Source organism: Schistocerca piceifrons, chromosome 1 (genome assembly GCF_021461385.2).
Source record: "Schistocerca piceifrons isolate TAMUIC-IGC-003096 chromosome 1, iqSchPice1.1, whole genome shotgun sequence".
NCBI classification, from domain to species: domain Eukaryota; kingdom Metazoa; phylum Arthropoda; class Insecta; order Orthoptera; family Acrididae; genus Schistocerca; species Schistocerca piceifrons.
This window is the reverse complement of record NC_060138.1, coordinates 919903762-919927956: the sequence shown is the minus strand read 5'-3', so window position 1 is coordinate 919927956 and position 24195 is coordinate 919903762. Positions and strand designations below refer to the sequence as shown.

Here is a 24195-nt window from a genome sequence, read left to right as displayed (position 1 = left end):
CACTGTACATGGCCAAGAATGGATTCACAATGTGCATTGTGTGCAGAGTATCAATCCACTCCTCCGCAGCAGTACTTTGAGTGGCCACCTCCATATGTATCTAGGCAACTCCTGCACATAATTTTTGCTGGGCCAAACTGGAACATAAGCAGATAAACGGTTGCCGATGCGTACAGCTAGTTTCCCTTCATCGTCCCAATGAAGTCTACCACATCAGTCAGCTTAACTCAGGTGATCATGTCGGATGATGGGCTGCAGTTCACATCTCGAGAGTTTGAATAGTTTCGTGCAGACAACGGTATTCTGCATACCATTACGGCGCCCTTTCATGCGCAGTCGAATGGCGAAGCCGAATGCTTTGCGAGGACCTTCAAATCACAGATGGATAAATTGCGAGCCACCCACATACAAAACCAGGCTTTGAAAGCTTTTCTGACGTGCCACTCCCTGCCCAGAAAACTAAAATTACCAGTGGGGCTCCAGCATGGCCAACGTCATAGGACTCTTTTCCATTTCCTATTTCCACTGCAGAGACCTTATGTTCCTCCTTTCAAGTACAGTTTTGGCACCAGAATTCCAATATTTTTTTCGTGTGTTTGTCGGGGGTCGCAGAAGGAGAAAAGGTGTAGCGTTACAGATGTTGGCCCGTTCCACCTACATTATTCCCAGACCGATGCGGTTGCACAGGCAGCATCGGAAACAGCTTCGGTCAACCCATTCAAGAGATTCTGTCATCCCCATTTTGTTCACAGATCCAGCACATAGCCATAGCATGCAGCAGCCAACATCAAAGTGGCAGACGTCGCCTCCGGCAGCATGACTGTCTCTGCAGCCTGTGGCGCAGCCAGCATGCACCAGGACGCTCAGCGACACCCTGGAGGACCCAGATTTCTCCAGCAGCCTGACTGTTGCATCGTCTGCCCATGTGGCTACGGTCGTCGAAGAGCACCCTGTGGTTGGTTTCTCAGTCGGCTTTTCCAGTCACATGCAGGGTGAATACCAGGGTGTGGGTGGATGCTCGGCGCCCACTTAAGTACAGGCACCTGACTAAGCAAGTGCGTCAGCTCTGTTGCAGTGGATGTTTGGGGAGAGGAATGCGGTTTCGTCGAATATCGAGAGTGGCTCAAGGAGTATCGACCACCGCAGAGATATTGCACAGCAATGTGGTATCACGAGGCGCCAATGAGACACTAAGAAGAAGCTGTGCGTCCCGTAGTTGCGAGGCGCCACCGCCACGCTTCTGCCCTGAGGCCAGGAGGGCATTTCTGTTCAAGGTCAGATCCTGTCCACTTCAAGAAAGTTCCTGTCGGAGTAACGTCGTTGTGCTGCCTACTCGCTGTAACACAGATCGTAAAGAGACTTCTGTCACGTGTGAACTATGGCTACGCCCCAACACTAACAAAACTGTGTCAACAAGTGTCTGTGGACTTGTGTTCTCTAGTGACTGTAGTGAGGGCACATTACAGCCATTCTGAACCTTTATCAATTCTCCATTCAGTGATCGTGGTTCATGTAGTGCGTTCTGAACCGCAAATCTGATTCTGAAGTTTCATAGCCACAGCCGTGTTTGGCGAACAAAGAGAAGTTTTGTTGTACTTAATAAAGAATGTTCACAATGTTCTATTTAATTGTATTATTACGAGCCACCCAGTGTCCACGAAGTCTATTTGTGTACGTGAAACACGATGAAGTTATCTGTGTCGAAACCCTACAGCAACCATCCATCCTCAGCAATTCCCTAGTAGATACAAACCGCTGAGAAACCTATTTCAATCGGTTCTCCTTCCATTTCACTCTCGTGCGATCTATTAAAAATATGTTTGTCTAAATACCTCTGTATGTATCCAAATTCATTTTTTAAACACTGAACCATATACACTTTATTGTTGGCGACAGTGTAGGGACTCACATTAATAGTTCTCCAGAGCAATAGTCACAACGAACTCTTGCTACTACCCCTATAGTTACACTGTGATTTGTATAGTATCTCCATGATATCGGATTCCGACTAGAGTATATAGCATACCCACTGCGCAAACTCATACTCTTTACTTCCTGTTAGTGGATTGTGGACCTATAAGAGCAGTCAAATGAAAACGTGATGGAAAAAGTAAGTAAACTATCAATTATTTCAGAAATAATCGCCGTAATTGTTAATACATTTATCCCATTGTGATATAAGACGGCCAAAGCTTTCATGAAAAAATGTTTGTGCTTGCTTACAGAACCGTGATTGTACCTGGCCGAACACCTCTTCATCCAAAGCAAATAGACTGTTAGGAATATCTCTCTCCAGTTCTCCAAAAATATGAAAATCACATTAGGAGGGATTGGGACTGTATGGAGGATGTGTAAAGGCTTCCCTGCGAAACTTTTTCAGTGTATTGGAAACAATATGGGCAACAAGTGGCCAACATTGTAAACAGCACTTTGAGATCGTCATATGTTGAAGTGTTTACAGAAAATACCCCAAAATTCTGCATTAATTAATTATTTTGGATCATTAATTACGGTAATTTATTGTGAAGGGGGCTGATATTGACACGTGAAATGTATCAAGCTACATACTGACCTTGAATATAGCTCACGCAATTGCCTCAGATGCGCGGGTGGTGATCTTGAGATAAGTGCATTATCTGACCCAGAACTGACACTGATATACTACTGAAAGCCTCTTACTTAACCTTCGTCCACCGATTACTGTTTCTCGACAGGTAGAGTACATAGGCAGAGCTGAATAACGGGAGAACTATAGGTCTCGAATGAAAGATACTGCTGTTCCTCACAGATTTGATTAGTTACTGCTAAGACGTTACAAAAATTTTCAACATTGTTCCGCGGATGGCGTTAAAAGGAAACACGGTGAAGTTCGAAAAGGCTTAGTGAGAATATTTTGAGGCTGCAAATTCCAAGACGACCAAAGAAACTTTTTACCTGGATTCACACACGTTTTGCGAAACCATAACATGAAATCAGAATTAAGAGCATTCGGCCTTAGGGGAAGGTCAGGCGTTGTTGGAAAGTGGATTGTATCGGACAGGAGGTGTTTCCAAATTCTAACGCTAGTGGCAGAACTCTTCGCCCACTTCGGTATGAAGTTTCAAGGAACACGAACGCCCTCCTGTTTTTGCATCAAAACAACAATTTATTAGCTGTTTCTATTGAGTTCCTCGGTTCACGTACTTAAATGTGGAGTGTCCTGTTTTTTTCCTAGTATTTAATATTGCATTTTTTGTATCTTTCATACAAGTAATATTATTCTTTACATTTTAGGCTGTGACAATGCACAGCCTAAGTGATAATAATGGAAATCCTAAACTACCGAAGTGGGATATTTGGGCTAAGCTAATTATGGTTGTAACAGATAATATAGCAAAATACTTGAATTTTTACGATTTTCCTTTGAAAGGTAACTAACAGAAAGCCATGACATAAAATGAAATGAAAGTAATGTGAAAGAAGTCGTAAAATAAGTCAGACTTTTTGAAATGACAACCAGGAAAATGAATGAAAAATTTTCAGTTCCAAGAAGTGCACTAAATGATAGAATTACAGCTTTAGGGAAAAACAAGGAGGTGGCTACAATAGCTGTTTTAGGAAATAACCAGTAAACCTCTCACCTTCGATTTTTTCAAGAATCGAACTCCCATGTACGGAACAGCATATCTCACTAATTGTCTGTAGTACAGTTATATAAGTTAGAGCCGGCCGCTGTGGCCGAGCGATTCTAGGCGCTTCAGTCCGGAACCGCGCTGCTGCTGCGGTCCCAGGTTCTAATCCTGCCTCGGGTATGGATGTGTGTGATGTCCTTAGGTTAGTCAGGTTTAAGTAGTTCTAAGTCTATGGGACTGATGACCTCAGATGTTAATCCCATAGTGCTTAGACCCATTTGAACCATGTAAGTTGGCATGCACATTCAGTGGATAATATTTGAAAAATGTTAAGAAAACAGAGTTCACAGCAAATAATTAATAAATTAAATCGCCATACCCGATGCTACAGTTTTACTAGATGAACAGCGAAAATGTATTGAAAAATAAACTTTCCTTCTTTCGTCATTTTGTGTTATTCGTGGGAAAGGTGGGGGGCGGCCTCTTGTCAGCAAGTAAAAAATTGTTAATGGCTTGAAAATATATGAAAGTCTTTTGCAATTTGCTTAGTGCTCTTATTATCAAACACTGGATATAATACGGGTAATTTGCGCGCCATGAATCAAGATATATACACAGTTTCTAACTGAAGTACTTCACTTACTGTGATAAAGCTTTATATGAGATTGTATTTATTAATGAGTAAATTAAGACAGCATTTTAAATTTCTAATTTCAGCCAGTAGCCGTATGAAATACTGCGCCAGCAAGCCGCTAGACAAGCAGCCTACAATTGGGACCGTGCACCGGCTTATCTGTTTAGAAACGTAGATAAGCTTCTTATGAGAACGTTCAGTGATGCACAGCAAACGAAACTGTGTGATCATGTTAAAAAATTAGATATCCAGCTTATACTTTTGAGTAAAGACTTCTTCAATCTAGTGTAAAATATATTGTACAGTACAACAATAAAGCATAGGTCCACTAAGACAAAAATGAAGGCGAGTAAACACTTTTACTATAAGTATGAAAATACATGAAAACGTAAGCCTGAGAGTAGCGCCGTCCACTAGTTTTTAGGAAGGAGAATGTTTCAGCAAGCAACCAGTTGACCTGAAGTAGCTGGGTGGATGTATAAGCTCAAGTCAATCACGTAAAGATTTTCAACGTGGATAAAACGGACGTAATTCGCGTCCATATGAACAGGCTTTAAGTCATGTCTGTGAAAAAGAAAGTCAAGTAGAGAAACTAACTTTAACCTGTTACTCTCTATCATTACCTCTGGGGACATGCTTCCACCTGCATTTTTAGTGTTTCCGGATGCCAAAAAGATAATGATTCGAAAAAGAATGCACCGGAAGGAAGGATTTGATGCTCAACGGAAGGGATGGACAACTACCGAGGGCATTCTGATGTGGCTAAAACTTTTTAAGGAACCTAGTGAGAAAGATGAGGCGTGCTCAAGCTGGATGTGATAATATTCAAAGCTGAAAATTGCCCTAAACGATGCATCTGAATTGGTAAATTTGGCCATTTCTAAGATATGTCTAATGTAACTGACAGAGACCGTTTCCAAGTGCACTGATGTTCTGCTACTGAACGAAAGTGTCTGGACCATCCAATGATTTTCAAGACACTCAACGCTTCCATCACTGCTGAGCGTACATATGATCAAGATAGATCGATCATAAATCATAGGTTAATGATAACGTTTAATTTCTCTGGTCCAACTGCTTCGTCACAAGATGACTGGATTCAGTGCCACACTTGTGATAATTGGACCCGGGAGAATAGTGCCCACATAGAGATGAACTGTCTCTTTACACACTTTTTCTACATGTTAAACCTGTTTCTTTATATAGGCCTATTGTGTTGAAAACTTTAACATAATAGAACTGACTGGCATATGAAACCTGCGTGTTGGATCGACACTCGATCTCGGGACTTTTGTCCTTCGCCGGTAATTACTGTAACGAATGAGCTACCCAAGGTCGACTCACGACCGGTCCTCAGTGTTACACATCGGCCAGTACCCCGTCTCCTACCTTCAGAACTTCACAGAAACTCTCCTGCAAAACTTGATGTATTAACACTACTGGAAGAAAGGATATTGCAGAGACATGGCTGAGCCACAACCTGGTGGATATTTCGAGACTGACATTATCATTCAGAAACGGAGTGTGGGCTGAGATGAAACTTCCTGGCTGGTTAAAACTGTGTGCTGGACCGAGGGTGAAAATTTCATTCCTTTAACATAATGATTTTATTATGATTTTTTGCTTATTTGAGTCAACTTTCTACTGTCAGGAAAACTTAGTAGTAAGATAAATAACTTCTATTTACTTAAGTTTAATATTTATAACTACTTGTGGTCGTATTAAATAGTTTTCTAACAAAATGTCTTTTTCACACATTGGAATGTAATGTTCGATACACCCCAGCAAAAATTTAAACGACCAAAATGCAAAGCATGGAAAGAATATAAAAGCGTTGACGAACATATATTTTTTACGACATCGAGTTTTATAATACTATTAAGTATCTGATCACGGTAATCTTTTGCGTGAAGATTGTTTCATGACAACCTCCACAAAAATGTGATTACGGAAAAGCTTACTTGTCTGATATTATCTTACAGGAGTGGCCGTGCGGTTCTAGGCGCTACAGTCTGGAACCGAGTGACCGCTACGGTCGCAGGTTCGAGTCCTGCCTCGGGCATGGAGGTGTGTGATGTCTTAGGTTAGTTAGGTTTAATTAATTCTAAGTTCTAGGGGACTGATGACCTCAGAAGTTAAGTCGCATAATGCTCAGAGCCATTTGACCCATTATCTTACCATCCTCTAAATGGAGGCGTACCAGCAATTGTCCTTTTCGCCCTCCGTTCACGAAAGGTGTCGGAAGCGCAGGAAAGACATTATCACATTATACTGATTCTTCTAGCACATTTCAAAACAGGATGTTGTACAAACACAGATGTCATTGTAGTTCATTCATTAAAATTCGTATGATGTTACTAACCCAGGACACCCCGACATTCAGTTGCCTATTAAGGTTTCTGTTATTTTAGAGCATTGCAGCTTTTCTCCCTACTAATATTAGTCCTTAATTTCTATAGATCAATGGTTGAGCACAGTTGACTGTAATAAGCACCGAAGCGTAATATGTTCCAGCCATTAATGTTGATGGCAGTGAGGGGAGGTATGGGGCTGTTTCCTCTTCACAACATATTCTTCTCGAACGTCACTAGAGCTTTTTCGTGATCCATCCAGACAAGCAACAACCAAACGTGAAGCAGAAATGTCTCTTAGGCAATGATATCAGTATAATCACTTCAGCCGTGGCTAACACCGAATAAACATAAAAATAGCTGTTCCGTCAAAGGCTGGATTTATTTGTGAAATCAAACAGCATTTAAAAAGGTTTAGCGCTATTTGTTCATGATGAACGGTATCAAGAATTAAGACAGTCGTCTTCTGATCCTCAAAAATCCTGTTGTTGTACGTCCTCTTCCATTATGACTATATCAGAGTTGTATAACAACAAGTTACAGAAGATCAGAAAATGACATTCTTAAAGGGTAAATGGAAATGTCGTGTGGCGAGGGCCTGCCGGCGGGCAGATCTGATCGCCTGGTGCAAGTCTTTTGAGATGACGTCACTTCAGCGACTTGCGCGTCGATGAGGATAAAATGATGGAAGATTAAGACAACACAAACACTCAGTCCCTGAGAACGGAGAAAATCTCTAACTCAGCCGGGAATCGAACCCGGACCCACTGACATAACAAGGCGGCGCGCTATCCACTCAGCTACGGTGGCGAACAGTCTTAAATGGTGGGAAGGTCGTCAGGAATAAAGAGTATTCAATGCGATCTTGGCTACTAAAAATTTCTTCAAGGGAAATGTAGATCGCTTTATGCAATCTCCGATTTGAGAAGCTTTAGTTTATTTGTGAGGTCAACAAATATTTCAGCTGCTCGATTGCCATGAACCATGACTTTCCGGACGCAGTGTGAGAAACATGCGAGCTATAAAGGTCGTTCAAAAGAAATGATCCGGGGGCATAATTACAGAAACCAGTACCAGTATGTTAGAAGTCTTGACCCTGGCTGTTGAGACACTTGTCCCACTGTGACACAAGGCGGTGAATGGCTGTCTCATAAAATTCCCAGGGCTGCGATGTTAACCAGTTTTGGACGTACAGCTCGACTTCGGCGTCAGAGGTGAATCGTTTGCCCCTCAGAGCCTTTTTAAGGGGACCAAAGATAGCGTAATCACAGGGAGAGAGGTCCGGACTGTATGGAGTGTGGCCGAGAACCTCCCATTTGAATTTCTGCAGGAGTGTCGCGACTGTGTTGGCCATATGAGGCTTTGAATTGGCGTGGAGTAGAGTGACCCCACAGGTGAGATTGTCTGGTCGTTTGGTTTGATCACTTGGCGAAAGGTGGTCAAGGTTTGCGAGCCACGCTAGGCATTCATTGTTGTCCCGTGCTGCAGGAAGTCTGAGTTCAAAATATGTTCCAAGGATCTGTAGATGGATATGAAAGATATTTACAATAGTATTGTGGATGACTTCTGCTACCCCTGTAGATGTGTGTGACATGTGCTTTCTTCGAACTTCCGCGGGCAGTGTTTCGCCCGAGAGATCTGCGTATGATTAAAAGACGGCCTAAGTGAGCTATTAATCCTGTTCAGCATCTGGAAGGGTTACCATAGGGCTTTGGAGCTTTGTTCAGTTTTAACAATTTCATTTGCATCTCACCGCCCTTGACACTAGTACATCTGTCACTCATTTGTGATCTGATGTGAGAATGTAACTGTGGAAACACGTCTGAATTTTGTTTGCTAAGGAAAACCTGAAAATTGAGTTCCCTGTAGCTGAAGTTGGCTGCGCTGAGAAATGTTACGCAGCCATATAAATAATGCAAATATGACCTAGGCAAAAAAGAAAGAACCGGATGTTGACAACTAGGCAGTAAATGATTCTCTTCCTGTAGTTAGTATATTTAGAGAAAGGTTTGTAGTTGATGTGTCACAGTAGAGAGAACAACGACACCTACTGTTCCCCTGAAGCTGTTTTCTGTATTTGATTATATCAACTACACAGATGCAGAATCACAGAACACAACGTCTGGTCACGTGAACACACACACACACACACACACACACACACACACACAAACACACACACACACACACACACTATTTTATTCTAATTTTTAGCCGGGGCAATGGATAACTTGTCCTAGGTGCGCAGATAAAAATTGAAACAGCAAGAATCCCCCCAGTCCGATTGAGCTTTTAGCGAAATTTCTCTTGAGTTTTCAAGCGAACTGCCGGACTGGAAATGCCCTCCCAAATGTTCCCAATGCGGGATTGCCTCTGTTCACGTTACAGATTGCTGAGATATTTTTGCTAAAAAGAATAATGCCTTACTTTAGCCCAGTTTTAAGCTGCTGTTGCTAGATGAGAGTGAAATGTAAAGCCGGCAGGAGTGGCCGAGCGGTTCTAGGCGCTACAGTCAGGAACCGCGCGACCGCTACGGTCGCAGGTTCGAATCCTGCCTCGGGAATGGATGTGTGTGATGTCCCTAGGTTAGTTAGGTTTAAGTAGTTCTAAGTTCTAGGGGACTGATGACCTCAGAAGTTGAGTCCCATAGTGCTCAGAGCCATTTGAACCATTTTTTTTAATATTAAAAACAAAAGCCTTATCGTGTTTCGCTACCGTTGTGTCAGTGTCAGTACCACTAGTACAACTAAACTCTCGCAATGCACAGCGAATTTCACTTTCGCGTGGGTAGAGAGCTCTACTCGATATTATCTACGTAATGGGGCAACAACACGTCACGTGGCATGTGCAAAAGTCTACAATACGAATTTGGAGAAAACTCATCAAATTATTTCAATGATGTAATAGAAGAAGTAGTAGATTTCGAGTAGAGAAGCCACATTAATGGCAACAGCGTGTTTATGGCGACTTCAACTAGGCAGAAATGCACGAAAAAGGGACGTATTCTGGTCAGGCATGTTTGCATGCAGACAGTAGTTAGTTACAAACTAAACCAGTTAATCCATCGACGAGGTTTCTGATGATGATGATGATGATGATGATGTTTGGATTTCGGGGCGCTCAACTGCGCTGTTATCAGGGCCATACAAATTCCCAACCTTTGCTCAGTCCAAACTCGCCACTTTCATGAATGATAATGAAAGTGTGAGGACAAGACAGACACCCAGTCATCTCGAGGCAGGTGAAAATCCCTGACCCCGCCGGGAATCGAACGCGGGACCCCGTGCTCGGGAAGCGAGAACGCAACCGCGAGAGGTTTCTGAGGTTTGATGACGCGGCGATATTGGTGTTCCAATTCTCTGGCTCGGTGTGCATATAGCGAGTAAACAAAGCAATCACTGTGAACAAGAAACTCCTCATCTACTGCAGCGGCTTATTGAGAGAGACACTTCCTTTGTGAACCTGTCTGCTTCCCTAACCTCGCAACAGGCCGGAGCCTGTCAATAGCTGGGGGCTATTAAATATTTAACAATAAGTCAGGTAAAACTTGCTTGCATTCTCCCGGGTGAAAGGAAAACTGCAGCATTTCTCACAGTGTGACATACGCGTCCTAGACGTAGACCAGTTCTAGGAGACCGCTCCGGAAGGCCACCTGCAGAGGCGGCGACCACCGCCCATGTGTCCGGTCAGTATATAAGGCGGCAGCTCGCCGTCTGGGGCACAGTCGAACAGACAGCCAGCAACCCTCTGCTCAGCAACATGAAGTTCTTGGTAAGTAGCTACTGGCCAACGCCTTCCTGTAGACATCAGTTACGGTTGTCGGAAACATAGGCACCAATCAATGTTCTGGCTCCGGCGTTGTCGGAAGAGACCAAGATCTTTGCCGCATGGTGGTAGGAGCGGAACTAAATGGCTGCGTTGAGTTGTAGAAACCAATAATGGTTATACCAAGGGAGGAATAAATTGAAAGTACACCAGAATCATTGAGCGAGAACTAAAACTCCGAAGGTCTCAGAGTTTGCTATCGCTACGCCGTGTAAATCCTCTCTATGTAGTTAGGCGATAAACTGTGTGAACAAGAAACTCTTTAAAGAAGACTTTTAAATGTATTGCGAAGTAGAAGCAAAAGAAAAGAAAGTAATGAAATAAATTCTAAGAGTATACCAATCTTTTTCGTCATTGAAAGGAGCTCGAATTATTCCACTAATCGCACTCAGTATTCGCTCCAGGATAACAGCTACCTAACTAGCGCAGTAAGCTGTGCTGGTTGGCTGAAATTGCAGTATTTCCGTTGATGTTGCTATTTTTTATTTAAGTGAAAATGTCACTTAACCTATTCAATTTGATACATCTCAGTCGCTCGTCAACTTAACTCTCTTGTAATAAGCACGGAAATATTAACTCTCTTTGAGATTCTAGGCGACAAAACTTGCCTTCCGCCGTGGATTGCTACTAGAGTTTATCGCCTCAGTTGCCTCTGCTAGTAACCAAATAATATGGATGGCAGTCGTAGGAGATATTGTACAGCAAAAACAGTGGCGAGTTGCTCAGGAGTCGCTAAATGAACTCAGGAACGATGCTGAACTACCGAAACGTACCACAACAAGTGATGAAAGATAGGCGTATGGGTAAGCCGTCGAAACTAGGGATCAATCGTCCGAGTTCAAGTAAACTGGATCGCTGAAACCGAAAAAATCTCGGCAAGCGCTGTCGAATATGAAGTTATTGCCCACCGTTTACTTCGATTTTAACAGCATGGTGGATCACGAGTTCTTGACTTAGGTCTGACGATCAATAAGGGGTACTGCCTACAAGCTCAACGTCGTATACAGGAATCAATCCGAGAAACCTCCAGGATTATTGGCGAAACAATTCATGGCTTTTGGGCACCAGTAGTGCACCTGGCCACACTTCATTGCTTGCTCGTGAACTTTTGACGAAAATCAATACTGTAATGACGCCCTAGCGTCCCTAGTCACCAGATATGCTCCCGTGGGACTTTTTTCTATTTCCAATAATAAAGAGAATTTTAAAGCTCTGTCATTTTACAAGCTTAGATGAGATAAAAGCACCTTGCTGAAAGAGCTAAGTCTATCTCAAAGATTGAATTCCGTAAGTGTTTGGGGGATTGGAAGAAGCACTGATATAAGTACGTAACATGTAATGGGGACTAACTTGAAGGAGATAATTTAATGTAAACGAAACAAAAAAATTGTTTCCAAAAAATGAAAATTCCCGATATTTTTGAACACACCTTGTATAATGAGCTCCGCAACCAAATACAAGACATTACTAAATTGTTCTCTCATAGTATCCCTTATTAATATAACACTATTCTGTTACCCCACCCTCACAAATTTCCTCAATGCGATGGTTGTTAATATGTTCATGAGATGGAAACGGCGACTTTTCACACATTTGTGGCCGCATTTGTCAGTTATTAAAGTTGTTGGTTTTTCACTCCACCACGATCCAGTCTTAAACATCTAAAACTACAGTCAAGTAAAATATTTAACAGAAACTAAATAATGCTTTAAGGAAAGAAGCATATACTAGATAATATATTATCAAATTCAGTTCTCTCAAGCTTTCGTGTCGATTTCTGTCAGTTCGCAATACCTTCCAACTCTGCAGACACTCTTTCGCAGGCCATAGGCCATTCGCATTCGTTATGACGGACTAAGAAAATTACACCTCTAATAAAAAAAAAGAAAGAGAAAAAAAACCCTGGTGCCTTCCAGAACGTGGTGGTTTTGAATTGCTGATGGTCACAGGAAATTATATTATGTGACCATATTCCTTAGAGCCTCTTTTTCTCCATTTCACAAACAGATTTATGCAAATCTAGCCAAGGTCACAGATTCCAGGTAAACCTGGGGGTTCACAAGCACATATTAATTCTGCATATCCAGGAATCTCCAGTAGACCAATGTCAGCTTTTTTTCGCAGGAAACACGATGTTGTTTCCAGATTTTCAGCGTCTGGGTAATAGATGTTGTAGTGACTACGGCAGTTATGGGTGGTGCTAAATGTTGGGAGATTAGGAGCAGACTTCTTGGGGCAACAAGTCCGATTTCTTTAGAATAGACGTGTGGGTTCGCTAATGGGAAGCAGGAGCAAATACAGCAATCTCAGGCTGGAACTAGTTGATCCATTTCCCTTGCACAACGAACAACTTAGTGATTAAATCCTCGAACCCAGCAGCTGTGGAGTGAGAGGGGGGGAGGGGGGCGGGGGGTTGTAGCGGTTGGAGGTGAGCAGTCCCAGTAGGCAAGCAGATCGGCACCATCTACTCTAGAGGTGCAGACAGGCTATCACATCCGTGCTGTGAGCAACGTGTGCCAGCACCCTGCCGCAACAGCTTCTGGTGCCAGAAGCGGTAGCATGCGGGGAGTGAACCCTGATCACAACGTTTGGCTGACAGCACCTGACTGGTGGCTAGAAAACTCTTAGTTCAACCTTTGGCCTGTCAAAGCTACTGTTGGACCATAAACTGTGCGGTCCCGTAGAACGATGTACGCTGCGCTAGGGAATAGCAGAAGAGCGATGGTGCTTGTCCATTGTAAGTAGTCCCTGACTATACCCGACTTGGCAGCCAGTGCTTGCACACAGCAGATCAGACACCACACAGTTTCACTGCTGAAAATGTGTCCCTGATTTTCATAACACCAATGATTGCCGGCTAGCCGCTCATACAATTGCACTGAGGACATCCGTGATGGAGAAATGCAGCGACAGTTTGATAAATTTCCGGGTTATATTCCTGACAGGCCGTCAAATTGTAACGTTCCTGCTAGGTTTCAAAGACGCATACCCTCTAGAAGTTAGTTTTAACATACCCTGAATTTCGAGAAAAAGCCACATTAAATACGGTGTTTAGACCCATCAATCAAATTAACAATTTGGTAGGACCACAAAGAGTTTGTAGAAAATCACCTAGCAGTGAACTGCTTCTCGTGCAACTATTTACAATCGTCGCAGTAAAAGGAAACTGAATTTAAGTCAACATAGTCCAATATCTCACCAAAATTGTCACCAAACATACTAATGTGTAAAACTAAATGGCTTATAACGCCTGGCAGTACAGTGGGCATGAGGACCGAGTGTGTAATAAACACACAGATACAAGTCATCAAACAGTCATATTTCGTACAGGATAAAGAACAAGGTCTCTGACACCTACGTCAACTTCTGCACCTATCTTTTTGCTGAAAACACGCAAAGAAATGCAAAATACAATACTCGTAGTGGTTATTACTCTTGTTGACATAATTTGCAGTAAGAAATCCCTGATGATTTTATCAGTTGCTAAAGGAAATTACTAGATTCCATATCAAGTTATATTATTCCATCTACTGAGTGCTAGTCGGCGTAATTCGCCTAAATAGAAACATGAGTGTCCGAGAAACTGATTCGAAAGAAGATTTGAATGTAAATCCACATACCGTAACTGATTCCGAGCAAGTAATCCAGTCACTTTCGTTCGTGTCTTATAAATGCTCAGAAAGCATGTGGCACACAGAATTCCAATAAATAATAAAATAAGGAAGATGTAATCGGTACAAGTTGCAAAGTGCGGACAAAGGTTCATTGATAAGGAGCGTGATAAAATTGTACTACAATGCGGAAAAAATTTTAGCTAGCAGATCCTGTATCGAACCGCGAAACATACACTCCTCACAAAGACACAAAGAATGAAAATCCACATGTGAGACATATTTCCGATCCATGAAACTTACAGTGACTTCACGAGGCAAGTCAAGAAAACACTTGCATATGAACCACACTATTACTGCAAATCATGATATTAGCAAAATCGTATTGCAAGCGAACCCAACCTGCAGGCAGCTAACCTACATATTATCACCTCACCAAGCAGAAAAACAGCAACCAGCAGCCCTAGACCCGAAAACACGACCGACTTCCATCGCGGCAGTAGACAAGAATACCTTCCTTACACTCAAGCTCGAGCATACACGGCAAGACGAGCTTGAGTTGATTGGCAGGCAAGGCTGACACAAAGATAACTAAGTTGTTTGGGATCGATGCTAGTTACAGATTTTAGGGAAAAATTTTAATACTCGAAACGATGGAAATGCACTAATAGCCAATTAAATATTAAAACTGCTGTGTAATAGGAAACTTTGAAGCTGTTTGCTACAAACAGCGAGGCTCCAGCAGCGGCAACTTGCATCAGTCAGCGGCATATAAACTGAACAGCCAAAGAAACTGGTACACATGCCCAATAACGTGTAGGCCCTCGCGAGCACGCAGAAGGACGCAACACGACGTGGCATGGTCTACAATAATGTCTGAAGTCGTGCTGGAGGGAACTGACACCACAATCCTGCAGGCTGTCCATAAATCCGTAAAAGCACGATGGGGTGGAGATCTCTTCCTAACAGCGCGTTGCAGGGTATCCAGATATTCTCAATACTGTTCATGTCAAAAGAGTTTAGTGGCTAGTGGAAATGTTTAAACTCAGAAGAGTGTGCCTGGAGCTACTCTTTAACAATTCTGGAAGTGTGGGGTGTCATGCTGGAATTGCCCAAGTCCGTCTGAATGCACAATGGATATGAATGTACGCAGGTGATCAGGCAGGATGATTACTTACGTGTCACCTGTCAGAGTCGTATCTAGATGTATCAGGGGTCACCTATCACTCCAACTGCACACGCTCCACACCATTACCGAGCCTCGACCAGCTTGAACCGTCCACTACTGACATGCAGGGTCCATGGATTCTTGAGGTTGTCTCCATATCCGTGCATGCCCATCCGCTCGATACAATTTAAATCGAGGCTCGTCCGACAACACAGCATGTTTCCAGTCATCAACAGTACAACGTCGGTGTTGACGGGCCCAGGCCTGGCGTAATGCTTCGTGTCGTGCAGTCATCAATGGTACACGAGTGGGCCTTCGACTCCGAAAGCCCGTATCAATGATGTTTCGTTGAATGGTTCGTACGCTGACATTTGTTGATGGCCCAGCATTGAAATCTGCAGCGATTTGCGGAAGGGTTGCACTTCTGTCACGTTGAATGATTCTTTTCAGTCGACATTGGTCCTGTTCTTGCAGGATCTTTTTCCGGCAGTAGCGTTGTCAGAGATTTGATGTTATACCAGATTCCTGATACTCACGGTACACTCGTGAAATGGTCGTACGGTAAAATCCCCACTTCACCGCTGCCTCGGAGATGCTGTTGCTCGTGCGCCGACTATAACATCACGTTAAATCTTGATAACCTGCCATTGTAGCAGCAGTAACGGATCTAATAACTGGACCAGACACTTGTTGTCTTACATAGGCACCGCCGACCGCAGCGCAGTATTCTGCCTGTTTACATATCTCTGTATTGGAATACGCATTCCTATACCAGTTTCTTTGGCGCTTCATTGTATTATTGACGTAACGAACACGCCAGTGGGTGGCGAGCTGACGGCCCGCGTTGCCTGCCCGCAGATCCTGGTCCTGGCGGTGTGCGTGGCGGCGGTGTCCTGCCAGCAGCAGCAGCAGCGCGAGAAGCGTGGCTTCCTGGGCGCCGGAGTCCTGGGCGCCGGAGTGCTGGCCGCCCCCGCGATCGCCGCCCCCGCCGTCGTCGCCGCCCCCGCCGTCGCTGCCGTCGCCCCCGCCATCGGCTACGGCTACGGCTACGGCTACCACGGCGGTGTGCACGGCGGACTGATCCACGGCTGAACACCACCTCGCTAATCTCCATGTCTTTCTCGTCTGTGTTGCTGGCGTCTCATTAAAGCAAATTTTTGTACAATACCATATCGTCTCTTACGTCAATCTTCCCTTTTCCTCATTTGTGGATTACTGGTATCATAAAAAGGAGAACTCAGGAAAAGAATGTGAGCAGGCAAAGATAAATAATCACTGATGCAAATCATAAGCTGCTGCTCCAATCTTTAATACCAGATTCCGTCGACATCCAGTTTTCACTGAGAAAAATGTATTGATTGCAATAGCGGTAAGAATAATATGTCTAATTACCTAACATTGACAGAAGAAGAGCGATCTATATATTAATGCAAAAAAGCTTCAAAAATACAAATTTTATTACCCAGATTACAGTTGGTTCATACACTGATTACTAGTTTCAGGAAAGTCTCATTGCCATCTTCAGTGCATCGGAATCACGAACTGTTAAGTCCCTACGTATGGCACATTGTCATATGACTATTGAACACATGGAGGTAAACTCACAGAAAGACCCTCTCAACCAACACTAAATACACCAAAATAAAAATCGTAACTATATTAGCAACGCGCAGAAGGTATCAAATACATCAGATAGAAAACATTGACTGCTGTCGGATGGATTTATGTTGAGAACGGAGCCTGTTAGCAGCCGTACAGCAGTGGATGCGCTCTTCTGGTGCATTTGACACCTCTGTACCTTGCTGACACAGTTATACGTTTTATTTTGATGTATTTAGTGTTGCATGGTAGAGTCTCTTCTGTGAATTTACCTCCATGTGTTCAATGGCAAGAAAAAAAAAAAAGAAATGGTTCAAATGGTTCTGAGCACTATGGGACTTAACATCTCAGGTCATCAGTCCCCTAGAACGTAGAGCTACTTAAACCTACCTAACCTAAGGACCCATCCATGCCCGAGGCAGGATTCGAACCTGCGACTGTAGTAGTCGCACGGCTCCGCACTGAAGTGCCTAGATCCGCTCTGCCACCACGGCCGGCTTCAACGGCCAGGTGGCAATATACCACACGTAGGTTTTATAATTCACGTATCCGATGATCAGAAGATGGCAATAAAGCTGCTGAAACTAGTATCAGGATGTCTACAAACTGCGATCTTGGCAATAAAACTTCTATTTTGAAAGCCATTTTTACAAGAATAATATGTAGTGGTTACGCACTGACGTCTTCAAGCAACTAGTCATTTTATCTGCGCCGTCACAGTGCATTATTCACTTACGAAGTCCGTCATAAATTATCTATCGCAGTTTAAAACGGACAGCGAGGTCCATAGCTACAAGACTAGTAGGGAAAATGACCTTTATTAGTCATTAGTAAATCTGTTAGTCGCTCACAAAGGAGTTCAATGTGAAGCAAAAACGTTTTGATCATTTGCGCAATAACACAAAATCTCTGACAGGCAGAAAAACAGCCTTAAAATACAATCTAAAATCATTTCTCCTTTTTAAGTCCTTCTATTTCATGCTCTAATTTCCAACTGAAAACTGGTGTAAAGAGTTGGGGTCTCCGTAATAAAAAGAAAATGGAGTGAGTGGATCAAAAACGAGTTTAAACGGATGTCATCTGACTTCCGCTACGACCGAATACAACGAGCAATTCCGAACAATAAATAAGTAAATAAATGAAAAAACGGTATAGCGCCTCTCTTATTAGAAACCAAAACACATTCCGTCCCGGGTTCGAAACCCGCCACTGTTTAAATTTTTATTAATTATCTCCATTGGCGCTCGAAGACTTCCGGCATAAGAAGTCACCCTCAGCCTGCCAAAGGCATTGTCAAAGAGGGCGGAGGAGCGTACAAAGTTCCAGGGCACTACCTTGTTCTAGGGGTGGGAAACTGCCCCTAAAGGAGAAAGAATCAGCAATGATCAGCGGCATGAGGATGCAGAAGGCAATGGAAACCACTGCATTAAAGACACGTAACGTGTATCCACAGGACATGTGGCCTGTAATTGAAAAAGTTTCATAATTGTCTCTCGACTGGCAAAAGATTCCCGAGTATTCCCCATTCAGAACTCCAGGAAGGGATTGCGAAGAGGGAGGTAACCATGAGATAAGGATTGAACTACCGACGAAAAGATAAAAGACATGGAATGTCAGAAGCTTGTTGGTGGTAGAAAAGCTACAAAATCCTTGAGAAGTGAAATGCAAAGACTAAATCTACACTACCGGCCATTAAAATTACTACACCACAAAGATGACGTGCTACAGACGCGAAATTTAACCGACAGGAAGAAGATGCTGTGATATGCAAATGATTAGCTTTTCAGAGCATTCACACAAGTTTGGGGCAGGTGGCGACACCTACAGCGTGCTGACATGAGGAAAGTTTTCAGCCGATTTCTCATACACTAACAGCAGTTGACCGGCGTTGCCTGGTGAAACGTTGTTGGGATGCCTCGTGTAAGGAGGAGAAATGCGTACCATCACGTTTCCGACTTTGATAGAGGTCGGATTGTAGCCTATCGCGATTGGGGTTTATCGTATCGCGACAATCCTGCTCGCGTCTGTCGAGATCCAATGACTGTTAGCAGAATACGGAATCGGTGGGTTCAGGAGGGTAATACGAAACGCCGTGCTGGATCCCAACGGCCTCGTATCACTAGCAGTCAAGATGACAGGCATCTTATCCGCTTGGCTGTAACGGATCGTGCAGCCACGTCTCGATCCCTGAGTCAACAGATGGGGACGTTTGCAAGACAACAACCATCTGCACGAACAGTTCGACAACGTTTGCAGTAGCGTGGACTATCAGCTCGGAGACCATGGCTGCGGTTACCCTTGACGCTGCATCACAGACAGGGGCGCCTGCGATGGTGTACTCAACGACGAACCTGAGTGCACGAATGGCAAAACGTCATTTTTTCGGATGAATCCACGTTCTGTTTACAGCATCATGATGGTCGCATTCGTGTTTGGCGACATCGCGGTGAATGCACATTGGAAGCGTGTATTCGTCAACGCCATCGCCATACTGGCATATCACCCGGTGTGATGGTATGGGTTGCCATTGGTTAAACGTCTCGGTCACCTCTTGTTCGCATTGACGGCACGTTGAACAGTGGACGTTACATTTCAGATGTGCTACGACCCGTGGCTCTATCCTTCATTCGATCCCTGCGAAACCCTACATTTCAGCAGGATAATGCACGACCGCATGTTGCAGGTCCTCTACGGACCTTTCTGGATACAGAGAATGTTCGACAGCTGCCCTGGCCAGCTCATTCCCCAGATCTCTCACCACTTGAAAACGTCTGGTCAATGGTGGCCGAGCAACTGGCTCGTTACAATACGCCAGTAACTACTCTTGATGAACTGTGGTATCGTGTTGAGCTGCATGGGCAGCTGTATCTGTACATGCCATCCAAGCTCTGTTTGACTCAATGCCCAGGCATATCAAGGCCGTTATTACGGCCAGAGGTGGTTGTTTTGGGTACTGATTTCTCAGGATCTATGCACCCAAACTGCGTGAAAATGTAATCACATGTCAGTTCCAGTAAATATATTTGTCCAATGGATACCGGTTTGTCATCTGCATTTCTTCTTTGTGTAGCAATTTTAATGGCCAGTAGTGTAGGTATAGTAGGGGTCTGTGAAGTGAAATGCAAGGAATACAAAGAATGCTGGCGGATTATTATAGGGTAATATCAACAGCAGCAGAAAATGTTATAACGTGAGTAGGATTCATTGCTAATAGCAAGGTAGAGCAGAGAGTGTGTTACTAGGAACAATTCAGTGATAGGTTTATTCTTATCAGAATCGTTAGCAGGCCGACACCGACAACAATAGTTCAGGTATACATGCCGACGTCGCAAGCTGAAGTTGAAATGATAAAAAAATGTATGAAGATACTGAAAGGGAAACACGGTATGTAAAGGTAAATGAAAATCTAATAATCGTGGAGGACTGGAATGCAGTTTTAGTGGAAGGAGTAGAAGAAAAGTATGGGCTTGGAGCAAGGAATGAGAGAGGGGAGAGACTTAACCGAGTTCTGCAATAAGTTTCAGCTAGTAATAGCGAATATTCAGTTCAAGAATCACAACACGAGAAGGTATATTTGGAAAATGCTGGGTGATACGGGAAGATTTGAGTTAGATTATATCATGATAAGACAGAGACTTCGAAATCAGATATTGGATTTTGAGGTGTATCCAGGAGCAAATATATGCTCAGATCACAATTCAGTAGTGACGAACAGTACGCTGAAATTCAAGAGATTAGTCAGGAAGCATCAATACGCAAAAAAGCGGAATACGGAAGTACTAAGGGATGACGAGATATGCTTGAAGTTCTCTAAGGTTAGAGATACAGCAGTAAGGAATAGCTCAGTAGGCAGTGCAGTTGAAGAGGAATGGACATATCTAAAAAGGGCTATCACAGAAGTTGGAAAGAAGAAAATAGGTACAGAGAAGATAACTACGAAGAAATCATAGGTAACAAAAAATCATTCATTTGATCGATGAAAGAACAAAACTCACAAATGTCCATGGAAATTCAGGAATACAGAAATACAACCTGAAATAAGTAGGAAGTGTTGGTAAGCTAAGACGAAATGCCTGCATGAGAAATGCGAAGCAATCTAAAAATAAATGATTGCCGGAAGAACTGACTTCGTATATAGGAAAGTAAAAGCAACCTTCGGCGAAATTAAAAGCAAGGACGGTAACATTAAGTGAGCAACGGAATTCCACTGTTAAATGCAGAGGAGAGAGCGGATAGGTAGAAAGATTACATTGAAGGTCTTTATGAGGGGGAATATTTGTTTGAAGTTACAAAGGAAGAAACAGTAGAGATAGGGTATCCAGTATTAGAATTTTGGAGGACTTAAGATCAAATAAGGCATAAGGGATGGATAAAATTCTATCAGAATTTTTAAAATCATTGGGGGAAATGGCAACAAAAGAATTGTTCACGTTGGCGTCTAGTGACATACCATCTGAGTTTCAGAAATATATTATCCCCACAATTACGAAGATTGCAAGAGCTGATATGTGCGGGTATCCTCGTACAATCAGCTTAACAGCTCATGCAGCCGAGTTGCTCACAAGAATAATATACAGAAGAATGGAAAATAAAATTAAGGATGCGCTAGATGACGATCAGTTTGGCTTTAGGAAAGATAAAGGCACCAGAGAATCAATTCTGACGTTGCGACTGATAATGGAAGCAAGACTAAAGCAAGATGAAGACACGTTCATAGGATTTATCAACCTGTAAAAGGCGTTCGACAATGTGAAATGGTGTAAAATGTTCGAAATTCTGAGAAGTATAGTAATAAGCTACAGGGAGAGACGGGTAATGTACAATATGTACAAAGTGAAGAGGGAAGAATAAAAGTGGACCACCAAGAACGAAGTGCTCGGATTAAAATGGGTGTTAGACAGAAATATAGTCTTTCGCCGCTACTGTTCAGGCTGTACATCGAAGAAGCAACGATGGAGATAAAATAAAGTTTCAGGAGAGGGACTAAAATTTAAAGTGAAAGGGTATCAGTGATACGATTCGCTTATGACACTGCTATCCTGAGTGAAAGCGAAGAAGAATTACAGGATCTCTTGAATGGAATGAACAGTCTAATGTGTACAGAGCATGAACTGGGAGTAAATCGAAGAAAGACGGAAGTAATGAGAAGTAGCAGAAATGAGAACAGCGAGAAACTTAACATCAGGATTGGTGGTCATGAAGTAGATGAAATTAAGGAAATACACTACCTAAGGAGCCAAATAACCAACGATGGACGGAGCAAGGAGGACATCAAAAGCAGAGTAGCACTCGCAAAAAGGGCATTCCTGGCCGACAGAAGTCTACTGTTATCAAACATACCAAACATAGACCTTAATTTGAGGAAGATATTTCTGAGAATGTACCTTTGGAGCACAGCATTATATGGTAGTGAAACAAGGATTGTGGGAAAACCGGAACAGAAGAAAATCGATTTGAGACGTGGTGCTACACACAAATACTGAAAATTAAGTCGACTGTTAGGGTAGGAAATGAAGACGTCGTGTGATGAATTGGAGAGGATAGGAATATATGGAAAACGTTGACAAGGAGAATGGCGAGGATGATAGGACATTCGTTTAGACATGAGTGAATGGCTTCCATGGTACTAGAGGGAGTTGCAGAAGGCAAAAACTGTAGAGGAAGACAGAAATTGAAATACACCCGGCAGATAATTGAGGACGTAGGTTGTAAGTGCTGCACTGAGATGATGGGGGAGTATTCGTGGCGGGCCGCGTCAAACCAGTCAGAAGACTGATGTCTCCAAAAATGAATTGTTTTCGAGTGTAGTTACATGAGTAGAACCAACAAAAACAAAGTGCTCATTAGTGCTACCACTAATCATGCATGCATATTCTGTAAACTTACTCGTTCCACGTCATTTCTTTAAAAGAATCCTTCAAATGATCTGTTTATGTAACGAAGTAACTCCACATCTACATTTTCAAACCACTGTAAAATGCACAGCAGATGGCATTTAGCATTGTACCACTTATAGTTCCGAGTAGGGGTCCTGGGAAAAATTACCTCTTGAGGTTTCTAAGCGTGCTGTAATAAATGTAATCGTGTCATAGTGTTCGCTGCAGGAGCGATACGTAGGGGCTGAATTGTTTTTCTAGATTCTCTGCTTAAAACTGGATCTTGAAACTTCTGTATGTAGGATTTCGTTGGATAATTGGCGTCTGTATCAGTGTCCATAATCCAGGTTTCACAGAATTTCTGTAATGTCTTCCCATCATTCACACGAACCTATAACCATTCGTGCTGCCCTTACTTGTGCACCATCAGTATTCCCTGTTAGTCTATATAGTATGAGCCCCGGATTGTTTTTAATCTGAAGATAAGACACAGAAGTGTCATGTGAGCAGTCTGCGTGTTACTTCCTCCCTGTACCTTCCCAAAGAGCCACTTCATATCCACACAAATACACCCAGATACCTACATGGTGTGACAGATTCCTACTGCGACGCATGTAGTTATAGGATAACATAGTTCTGAGTTTTGTCGAGTGTACAGTTTTATGTTTCTGTATATTTAAAGCTAATTGCCAGTATTGCACCAATCTGAAATCTTACCAAGCTCTGCCTTGTTATTTGTGCAGCTTTATTCAAATTGCGCTTGATTAAGGCAACTACATCATCTGGAAAAAGTCTGAGATTACTATTAATATTATCTGCCCTGACATTAATATACATTGCTGTCAGCAAGTGTCCCGATGTACCTTCTAGGAACACGCGTGACCTTCCGACTCAATTTACAAATAAAATTATCTGTTGCAGGAGCAGCTGGCATGCTTATGTGATTCTTTTTTTTATCACTTTAATTGAAAGCTTACGACACACCGTGTAGTGCGTTATAACGACTTACCTTCTTGTGGCCGAGAACACAGTAGAGCGAGTTCCCGAAAAATAATTACGCCAAAATGTTTACAGACTGAGTGGTGGATTACGAACTTCAATAGTCTCTTGGTAACTTTATGGAAGACTTTGACAAGGGAGAAATAGTGGTACACTCTCCATTAGCTTGGAGCCTGATTTCATAATAGCCCTCTGTTTAGCTTAAAGTTAGCATGAAAGTATTACATCCTAGTCATTTCAGGCCTTCAATACCATCAGTACAACTTCCTCCTCGACTCCCTGGTGTACACCATGCATCTGTAGCTAATCCTTTGCTAAGTATGACACGTTTCCTTAAGATAGTCTCCACCGGTTCACGGGTTACGGACGGAAAAATACCGCCACGCGTTCTCTTACCTGTCTGCGCAAAAGAAACTCCTCACGCAGTATGTTGAAGGCTTGCCAAGACAAGGGACACTCCTCTGAACTTTAGTCAACACTGGAGCCCACAAGACGAAATTTCTACAGAGCTGTGCTTCACA

The 24195-nt window shown here is 43.0% G+C and overlaps 1 protein-coding gene and 1 long non-coding RNA gene across 2 annotated transcripts in view; both read left to right on the top strand.

The window, feature by feature from the left end:
• LOC124805537 overlaps window positions 1-1623 on the top strand; it is a 41130-nt gene extending 39507 nt beyond the window's left edge. The window contains exon 2 of the long non-coding RNA XR_007017454.1: window positions 753-1623. This is a non-coding gene — a long non-coding RNA (uncharacterized LOC124805537). The remainder of the gene's footprint in view (window positions 1-752) is intronic.
• Window positions 1624-10329: 8706 nt separating this feature from the next.
• On the top strand, window positions 10330-16370 carry LOC124801650 (cuticle protein 65-like). The gene is made up of 2 exons (XM_047263089.1): window positions 10330-10367; window positions 16059-16370. The coding sequence occupies exons 1-2, from the start codon at window positions 10356-10358 to the stop codon at window positions 16290-16292; spliced, it is 246 nt and encodes an 81-aa protein (XP_047119045.1). The 5' UTR covers window positions 10330-10355; the 3' UTR covers window positions 16293-16370.
• Window positions 16371-24195: the final 7825 nt, after the last annotated feature.